The 10,337-nt window shown below is 39.3% G+C and overlaps 1 protein-coding gene across 4 annotated transcripts in view; it reads left to right on the plus strand.

The window, feature by feature from the left end:
- cd99l2 (CD99 molecule-like 2) overlaps window positions 1–10,337 on the plus strand; it is a 15,162-nt gene that overhangs the window by 1,050 nt on the left and 3,775 nt on the right. Inside the window, exons 2-10 of one of the 4 annotated variants that reach the window (XM_053629070.1) lie at window positions 1,901–1,948; window positions 2,294–2,341; window positions 2,475–2,582; window positions 4,487–4,534; window positions 5,697–5,750; window positions 6,250–6,321; window positions 7,278–7,349; window positions 7,503–7,622; window positions 7,713–7,778. In XM_053629070.1, the coding sequence (XP_053485045.1) occupies window positions 1,901–1,948; window positions 2,294–2,341; window positions 2,475–2,582; window positions 4,487–4,534; window positions 5,697–5,750; window positions 6,250–6,321; window positions 7,278–7,349; window positions 7,503–7,622; window positions 7,713–7,778 (636 nt within the window). The remainder of the gene's footprint in view (window positions 1–1,900; window positions 1,949–2,293; window positions 2,342–2,474; window positions 2,583–4,486; window positions 4,535–5,696; window positions 5,751–6,249; window positions 6,322–7,277; window positions 7,350–7,502; window positions 7,623–7,712; window positions 7,779–10,337) is intronic. The other 3 variants (XM_053629071.1, XM_053629072.1, XM_053629073.1) reach the window with 3 other exon arrangements.

The following is a 10,337-nucleotide window of genomic DNA, read 5'->3' on the forward strand; positions in this document are numbered from 1 at the left end:
TGACACCTTCCCATATTTTTCATATTTAATCGTCAATATTATGATGTTCAAAAAAAATGCACGCTGTAAATCATAATAACATTATTATTCCGACGCAGGAAATGGGACAAATCCGCTATAACGTGGTGAATATGGGCCGAAAATTCCATGATTTCACATTCGTCTTAGGTTTAAAGAGTCACGATTGTATCAGATTTGCAAATGATATTACAGGCTATAAAAAATCAGCTCTATGGGTTTGGACTGGAAACACGCCCATTTTAACAATAGAGGTGTCGCCGGTCTCGTGCGCTCCAGATGCGTGCAGGTGGAGCTCAGTGCGCATGCGCGTGCTGGGCCACAGGGGGCCAAGGTGCTATGAGCGTAGCGTGGGTTTTGGGGACTGCGGAATACGGGGAGATACCATCGCATTTTCACGGGGGGGGGGTTCAGCAATACCAAAACCTTTTCAAGGCTATTTTGTTCCACCAAGTCTGTGCTGTGCATTTGATTTATATGTTGGAGTGTGAGAGTGGCATTTGTCTTGTTAGTGGTGAGCTCATATCATGCAGCTTTAGTGTCTTTGCAGTAGTCTACCCACCCAAAAAGCCTGAATGAGGAGTTGCAGCCAGTGTAAAGAGTCTGTCTGCTCTGCTCCATCAGCCACACCCTCTGCTGTGTTTGTAATCAGATCCATGCACGAAGCCATGTGCTCAACCCCACCTCATTGAATTCATTATTTATGCAGGGATGTATATAGATCTGTGACCAGGCTTTATGCATTTTGCAATCGTTAGGCTATTACCTGACTCCATTTACTGCTCTGTCACAATAAAATGAAAACGGAAAAAAGTCTGACATCAGTACAACCTTAACAGTTGCACAGAGTCAAGAATGGCTTAATGCAATTATAATATGTTTGGGAAAATGAAGATATTAGGTCAGACCATATATCTGTTATCAAATATGAAATCAGTTGCACATAACCAGACGTGCTCGTTCCTGTATTGCAAATCCACATTCATATATATGATACATTTATGTAGAAATATAGAAAATTGAGTTCACAAACGTTCACCACTATGAAAGTTTGTGCCATTTTGCTTCTCTGCTGTGGCAGGAAATATAGAGTAAGAGACAGACACATGGGTTTGGTCATGTGACACAGTGGTAGCATGCTGAGCTGGCCTGGCAGCAGTGCACATGGTGCATGGTGTTTTTAGTACTGTTACTAATCCTGGCATAGAGTGCAAATACCTCTGTCCAGAAAAAAATAGCAGCACATAGATAGTGACAGATAAGACTTACAGACAGGTTAGAAGGCTACAGAATGCTTCTTGTGTAGAACATCACACAAGTGAAATAAAATGAAGATTAGTGATGTAAAAGGGAAAAAAAAGAAGTAAAAAGAAAAAAACAGTGGGCACCTAGTTAAGGACAAATGTTTTAAAATTAAATCCTCCATTTGTCATGTGGATTTTCTCAGACAGTTGTCCAGATGTCCCAGTCTTACACTATACGCTCTTTAATCAAAATAGCACACAAGGAAAAATCCTATTTGAAATATCTTCATTGTGAGTTATGTGCATACAAAAGGGTTTTTTGTGTATTATGAATATTGCCTTTGTGCACAGACCAGCTGTCATTTTATTGCCTTTGTTTTTATCTAGAGAGGCTGGAATGTTTGTCATGCTGTGAGATGTCTATGTCACAAGTCCATGAATGAAATAATATCAGGATGTTATTCTACAAATTAATACACGTTTTATGTTTAGGGGTGTTTGGGGAGATTGAATGTGACTAGTTTTCCTGTACTGTGGTTTTTTAAATGTCAGTGTCGCCAGTGAATGTTATCAGAATGTCTGTTTTTTTTTCATGGTTTAGATTTTTTTTCAAAAATGTACCATGTTTGGTGTTCTAGGTCTGGCACAGGAATTCGACCTGGCCGATGCTTTAGATGACAAGCCTTGTAAGTGAACGTTTCTTTGCCTTGATAAAGCCACAGTAACCTTCTCTAATGTTCAGCTGAAAACAGGCCAATTTGATTACCGAAAATGAACAGCACAAACCTTTATGTTCTGGGTTTAATTTCCAGAATCAACAGGATTTTTCAAAAAGGATATTTATATTACAGAAATTGCCATGTTGACAAGGTGAAATTAGATTTTGGACTCACAATGATTCGTCCTATAGAAATAAATACAGAATATTATTGCTCCACTGTCAAAGACACACGTATTGTGAATTAGTAAACAGAAAACAAAGTTTAAGTGTCTAATCAGGACTGACATCTGTGATGTTTTGTTTCCCCCAGCTACTCCAAAGCCCAAGGAAAATGAACAACCTGGAGGAGCAGGTACAGGTGGAGATAATCGGAGTATTTAAATTGAAATGTCTTCCTACACTGTAGTAAATCCCCCATGTCATAATGGACTGTCTGATAACTGATTCTCCTCAGTTGTTGTTCTAACACAGGCCTTTGTGTTGCTCGGTAGGACCTCCTGTCATGCCCAAAGATCCTGTCATGCCCAAAGATCCTGTCAAGCCCAAAGACCCTGTTAAGCCCAAAGACCCTGTTAAGCCCCCAACGAAAACTACAAAAGGTGAGAGTCGTCAATACGAACCCGATTTCTTTCTTGCCTCAAATGCATAGAAGAAGACATTTTCTAACTGCCTATTTCCAGCTGCTTCTTTTCAAGCTTGGCCTGTACTAATTCGTGCGCTTTTTCTAGAAATCAGCATGTTGTTCTGCCATAGACACAGATCTTATTCCTCAGCATCACAGCGCACTCTGTCTACCAGCATGCATTGATTTTTTTGTGAGGTCCCATGTTGAGCAGGGCTATAGCACTTATCCTGCACACAAACAAGCCACAGACCCTTAAGTACCTGACAGACACCAAAAGGTATTAGGAAAAGTGGATTTATGGGTTAAAGAACAGGTGGAGTTATTCCAGGTTAGTCTTAAGCTGAAACCAATGTCACCTTGTCTGACTCATATCAGGGCTGCCTTTAGGTGAGTCAAATCAGTAGCAATAAATACAAAAGTAGTGTACTCTCCAAGACCTTATTGTGTAAACACTATGATAATATTCTTCTTCTAGGAATGGACTGTTAGAAAAATAAACCAGCCAGTGCAGATTCTAGACATTTTCCCGTTTTACGATAATAGACATGGTCATTAATCATGACTGTTTTAAAGGGACTTGGTGTTAAACAGTGCATCATTTAATCATTAAGTTCAAAGTACTTTTTATGTTGTTTATACACAGTGGGTCTCGTCCTAACACGAATGCAGAGTCTTTATTTAAATCCTCATTTCAGCTATAAAGCAACTCTTGTGTGTGTCTTTAACCTTACTAACCTGCTAGCCTTTACTGACAGAGGAGACCCTTGCTGATATCTTTACAACAACCGCGCGGCCTGCTTTGTTGCCCCGCACAACCTCCACATCCCTCCAAACCTCTGATGGTGTGTATTATGTTGTCCATGTCCCTCAGTGGAGCCACTCCTATTCCCTGAGTCTGTGTGTGTGTGTGTGTGTGTGTGTGTGTGTGTGTGTGTGTGTCCATTTGTAGTGGCAGATTCAAAGCACATGAGGAAAATCACTGTAATTCCTTGCATCATTACTTTATAATAAACCTCCCACCGTTTTTCCTTTAATGCTTTGAGTTTAAAGCTTTTTGATGGGAATCAATGTTTTGATGTTTTCAGAAAAGTGTCCAAAAAACATTCTTTCTATGTTTTGTGCCCATTGACCTTTTCCCAATGTTTCTTTCATGCCCATAAATTCGCAAGAAGTATAATCACCAGTGCTGCCTGCATGCACGTTTCACTATCTACAGGCTGCAAGCTTAAGTGCAATCTTCAGCCATCATTTCGTCTCTTTTCTGCCTTAACTGTAACCCTGCATGCCAACCTCACATCAGTATACCCATTCTTTTATACCATCCACTGTATCAAATGGTTTCATATTTTATATGAAACAGTAGGAAAGTAAGTCATGGGTAAATAAGCAATGCACCAAACATCTCAAAGTGTTTTACTTCTCTTATACCACAGCAATTTGTCCTTTTATAGTTACTAATTACAAGTATTAACAAGTTAGTTCTTGTTATAATTTTCGTTAGATCCCAGCTAACAGCTATAAAGTTTTTAACACTTTTTTAAAAATCTTATTTTTTTAGTCTTAAATTATATGAGCATCTGCCATACAAGTCCCCATGAATGAGCTGTTACTATAGAAACAATATTAGAATGAGAGGTGCTGTTATAGAAAATTCTGTAAAATGAGATTTGAGCATTCAACAGTGCTGTGATATAATCATGCATATTGATTGGCTTATTAATAGGTGTTAATATCATTGTGATATTTTTCAGGCTTAATCGATGTGGTCATATAAATACATTGTAATTGTATAATCATGATATTGTTATTATATATTTATATACGTACACGGCTGTCCTAAAAATGCACACACAATAATATATAACACGTATCTCTTAGATCCAATGGCTCTTGACCTTGCTGATGCTCTGGTCCCCGATGAAGATGGTGAGTATTTATTTCTGTAATTCTCACTGTGTTAGATTCATCTTAAAGATGAATATTGTGCAGTGTTTATGGTGCAGGTCAAAGTTCCAGTTAGGAAATTATCGGTGCTGTAAAATGTATTATATATCTGAAATCTGCTTAGTCCCAAGAAACAACAGAACATCCATTTCATTTGACATTTTATACATGTCATGCTGTCTGGGTGGGAGGGATGGCATACTGTCTCCCCTGTCATTCACAGTGACACTAGGCAATTGGGGCGTCTATGACAGTGGTTATCAAACTGGTGGGCCGCCAGATGGTGCCAGGGGGGCCGCATAGAAATTCTAGAACATTATTTTACCTGTATTTTACCTGTTACTGTTAGCCACAAGCCTATTTAAAATGGATACGTTTTTAGATAGAAGACTTAGCAAAGAAAGTTAATACAGAAGAGCCTAGTGTGGAAGAAATGAAATTTTGATGACTCTGGTGGGCCATAAAGGGATGCAAGCTACACAAGGGGGGCCTCACGCTGAAAAAGTTTGAGAACCACTGGTCTATGAGCTCACGTATGCAGAACAGGGCAGATAGCTCTTTCCTCCAAGTGCCTTGTGTGAGTTTCAGCATGAATAGCAGTTAAAAAAGATGCGTTGTTTGCCTTCACGTGTCTCGGAGGAAGCACGTGATAGCCCTCACCTTCCCTGGTTGGTACCTGTTGTATGATAGGGGAAAGCTGGCTGGTGAGTGTGGGGCAGTGGTGGCTTGGTGGTTAAGGCTCTGGGTTACTGATCGGAAAGTCGGAGGTTCAAGCCTCAGCACTGCCAAGCTGCCACTAGTGGGACCTTGAGCGACGCACTTAACCCTCTCTGCTCCAGGGATGCTGTATCATGGCTGACCCTGCACTCTGACCCCAGCTTCCTGACATGCTGGGGTATGCGAAGAACAGAATTTCCTGAGCATATAATGTTACCAATAAAGACTCATTATCATTATAAATTTAGGGGGAAAATGCAAAAAAAAAATCAATTAAAAGAAAGCTTGCTTGTTTATAGGTTACCAGCATTTGTTCTGTAGTCATTTAGCACTTGTGACATATGCCTAGAAGACAATTGTTTGATAATATGCAAGAAGTGTGAAAGTGAAATTAGAGGGGAATCCATGGCATCTTGTGTTCCTTCAGATAATGGCTTTGGAATAGGTGACAACAGGCCTGGTATCAGTGGTGGAAATGGTGGTAAGGAACGCACATTGTTTATAGGTGACGCTGTCATGGGAATGAAATCTATATCTCACTTCCTTCTGTCATCTGTCTGCTATGATGTTGAAAGGATTTTCTCTTACATCAGATTTGAAATCCGCCTTTGCCATTAATATGGATTAATCAGCAGTCTGGCTCTGATTGTGAAATGTAAAGAAGTGTATCCTACTAATAAGCCACCTATCATGATTCTGTCCTGCTGCTGTATAGGACCTATAACATATGATCAGCACACCTGCATGGTTCTTGCGTATGGTTATAGCTGCCTGGTTTGTCGATTTCCTGATATGTCTTCTGCTGGATCTTGTCCTCAGCTTTCCTTTCCTTTGGACTATCAGATCATTCTTTCCTGCTTTTGGAGGATAACTTCTCACTTTGATTCCTGTTGAGGATTTTCTATAGTGTCGGGGTATTCTGTATGTGAGAAACATTTACATGGTCCTCACAGACTAACAGTCTTCATCTAACTTCACAGGAGGTCAGTTTACAGATGATGACCTAGCCAATGTGAATAAAGATGGCACCTACCATCCTGAGAAAGGGAAAGGTAGTATGTTAGACCAATTTCTTTTTTCTTTCTTTTTTTTTTAGCACCCTTAATTCTAGAAAAAAAACAGATAAGAGGTCTATTGTATATGCACTACCTTTATACCAGTAATAATAAATTATAATAATAAACATGGTACTAGGGACGAGTCAATAATTATAAATGTCCAAAAAAATTAAAAAAAATTAATTGGTATCCCTTTATGTTAAGGCTCCGTTACTCAACATTATTTACTGGATTTCTGGAGGAAGTTCAGTGCGAAAAAACATCTGTTCAAATGTAAAGTAAAAACACCTGCATTGACTAATGGTGATTCCATCCGTGACTAAAAATCCACATAAATGAGCAAAAATTTAATTTCAGCACGTTCCTAAACAAATTACAGAACTTTGAGTGTAAATATTTAAACTTGATATTCAGTTCTGAATTTTGCCAAACATGCAATAACGAACATGGTAATTAAGGTGTTGGTTCATATTGAGCATTAAGGGCTTCATTTTGCTCATTTTAAATTTAGTGATGGTATGAGAATTGGTTATTTAGTTTATTATTAAAAAAAAAAAAAACAATTAATGCACGTGTTATATACTTGGTTAATGTTGCTTGTGGTGTATTAAAGCTGAAGTACATGCTTTATTCACGTTAAGTACTGTGTAACTAATGTCACTTATGGAAAGTCTAAAGTAACGTGTTACCAAAAATGTTATAGTGAATTAGTTGTTGTGTGAGTATTATTAATAGGTAATCACATTAATTGTGTTAATCATTCTCTATTTTAAGAACCAAGTGTCAGAACTCCATAATCCACCTGAAAGCAGCACTGTTAGGGGGAACTTTCTATGTGGGGAAAATGTCTTTTTATAATCATCACAATTAGAATTTTACTTAAGTGAAAATTCTGATCGTTCTGCTGATTTCTACCTGGTACATGATTAGGGGAATGTGTGTGTTTCTAGGAGGACGAGGAGGTTCAGGTGGTTCAGGAGGATCAGGTGGTGTTGTGGACCCTGCTGATGATGGTAATTATGGTAAGAACTATATTCCAGCATAGTGTTGGGTGAAATCATTAAGCATCGAACCTTCCTTTTCCAGTGTTATTAGAAAATATAACAAGCCAGATCAATTTCAAAGGATCCCAAACATTTCTGAGCATCCCCCCCCAAATTGTTCACCTTTTTTAGACACCATGGCAGAGACTGGCACCATCGCTGGTATTGTAAGTGCTGTTGCCATGGCGCTGGTTGGTGCAGTCAGCAGCTATATCTCTTACCAGAAGAAGAAGCTGTGCTTCAGCATACAGCGTAAGAACTAATAGCTAGCACGTTATTGCCATATGGATCGTTTGTCCTGGTTCTTCCAGTGTACTTCACTGTCACTGTCTTCCTTCACAGAGAGTCTGAATGCAGATATGGTTAAAGCAGAGAATCCAGAAGCTGTCGTGGCTCAGGAGCCTCAAGGTAGAGCTTGGATTGCTTGGATTTTTCCCATTGTTAGAAAGATGATTTAAACTATTACACAAAAGAGGGACAGACATGCTAAAAGAATTCATCAGACAGATATATTGTGGACATCAGTGGACATTGACTGGCCAGAGACATCAGTGGACATCCATCACTGAGCCAGTCTGTCCTGATTTATATCCATCAAAAGACACTGGGCCTCATTTATCAATCTTATTGTAAAGGTGTGTGTAAATGTTTTTCTAGGCCACCAGATTTATAAATAATAATAATTTTATTCATATTCGTGTGTATGATGCCCATAACACTCCATAAAAGGCTAAGCTCACTGAGAGCTAAAGACAAAACCTTAAAAGAAAATTAATTTCTCAGAGGCAGAAGGAAAAGTTATTTGGTTTGACTGTCTATGCCAATAAGAACATTATTTAACAGTGTAAAAGCACATGGAAAAGGCCCAAAATCTGGAGACAAATTACAGAAAATGGTAATTACAGTGAGGGAAAAAAGTATTTGATCCCCTGCTGATTTTGTATGTTTACCCACTGACAAAGAAATGATCAGTCTATAACTTTAATGGTAGATTTATTTGAACAGTGAGAGACAGAATAACAACAAAAAAATCCAGAAAAACGCACATCAAAAATGTTATAAATTGATTTGCATTTTAATGAGGGAAATAAGTATTTGACCCCTCTGCAAAACATGACTTAGTACTTGGTTTAAAAACCCTTGTTGGCAATCACAGAGGTCAGACGTTTCTTGTAGTTGGCCACCAGGTTTGCACACATCTCAGGAGGGATTTTGTCCCACTCCTCTTTGCAGATCTTCTCCAAATCATTAAGGTTTCGAGGCTGACGTTTGGCAACTCGAACCTTCAGCTCTCTCCACAGATTTTCTATGGGATTAAGGTCTGGAGACTGCCTAGGTCACTCCAGGACCTTAATGTGCTTCTTCTTGAGCCACTCCTTTGTTGCCTTGGCCGTGTGTTTTGGGTCATTGTCATGCTGGAATATCCATCCACAACTCATTTTCAATGCCCTGTCTGAGGGAAGGAGGTTTTCACCCAAGATTTGATGGTACATGGCCCCGTCCATCGTCCCTTTGATGCGGTGAAGTTGTCCTGTCCCCTTAGCAGAAAAAAAATCCCAAAGCATAATGTTTCCACCTCCATGTTTGACGGTGGGGATGGTGTTCCAGGGGTCATAGGCAGCATTCCTCCTCCTCCAAACACGGCGAGTTGAGTTGATGCCAAAGAGCTCCATTTTGGTCTCATCTGACCTCAACGCTTTCACCCAGTTGTCCTCAGAATCATTCAGATGTTCATTGGCAAACTTCAGACGGGCATGTATATGTGTTTTCTTGAGCAGCGGACCTTGCGCGCGCTGCAGGATTTCAGTCCTTCACGGCGTAGTGTGTTACCAATTGTTTTCTTGGTGACTATGGTCCCAGCTGCCTTGAGATCACTGACAAGATCCTCCCGTGTAGTTCTGGCCTGATTCCTCACTGTTCTCATGATCAATGCAACTCCATGAGGTGAGATCTTGCATGGAGCCCCAGGCCGAGGGAGATTGACAGTTCTTTTGTGCTTCTTCCATTTGCGAATAATCGCACCAACTGTTGTCCCCTTCTCACCAAGCTGCTTGGCAATGGTCTTGTAGCCCATTCCAGACTTGTGTAGGTCTACAATCTTGTCCCTGACATCCTTGGAGAGCTCTTTGGTCTTGGCCATGGTGGAGAGTTTGGAATATGACTGATTGATTGCTTCTGTGGACAGGTGTCTTTTATACAGGTAACAAACTGATATTAGGAGCACTCCCTTTAAGAGTGTGCTCCTAATCTCAGCTCGTTACCTGTATAAAAGACACCTGGGAGCCAGAAATCTTTCTGATTGAGAGGGGGTCAAATACTTTTTTCCCTCATTAAAATGCAAATTAATTTATAAAATTTTTGACATGCGTTTTTCTGGATTTTTTTGTTGTTATTCTGTCTCTCACTGTTCAAATACAACTACCATTAAAATTATAGACTGATCATTTCTTTGTCAGTGGGCAAACGTACAAAATCAGCAGGGGATCAAATACTTTTTTCCCTCACTGTAGGTGTATATTATGTGAGGTGAGAAAAGGAAAGGAAAAAGAAAATGGTTCATTTAACATTACATGAAAATGGAGGAAAAAGAGACCTACACTCTACCTAGGTGATTATAAGATAAAAGTTTGTTGACTGTCGGTCAGAAATTTCTCACGCTGACGTGTTATTATGCACACTAGAGATTATACGGTTCATTGTCGTTTGAAACTACAATCGGCCACTTATCTCTTTTTGAAATGTGCCAGTAGCAAGAAATATAAGCGCTGACAAAAGTTGGACATGCACAGGATTACCTCACAATCATTTTGTCACTCGAATTAGTGCTTAAAAAATCAATAATTAATCCTAAATATCTATTCTTTCTTAAACTTGGCATATATTAATCTCCTAAATACACAATTAAAATAAGTATGATGTAAACTTGACATATAAATATAAATTTGCTGTAACCAATTAATCGAGGTT

This window comes from Ictalurus furcatus, chromosome 7 (genome assembly GCF_023375685.1).
Source record: "Ictalurus furcatus strain D&B chromosome 7, Billie_1.0, whole genome shotgun sequence".
In the NCBI taxonomy this organism is placed as follows: domain Eukaryota; kingdom Metazoa; phylum Chordata; class Actinopteri; order Siluriformes; family Ictaluridae; genus Ictalurus; species Ictalurus furcatus.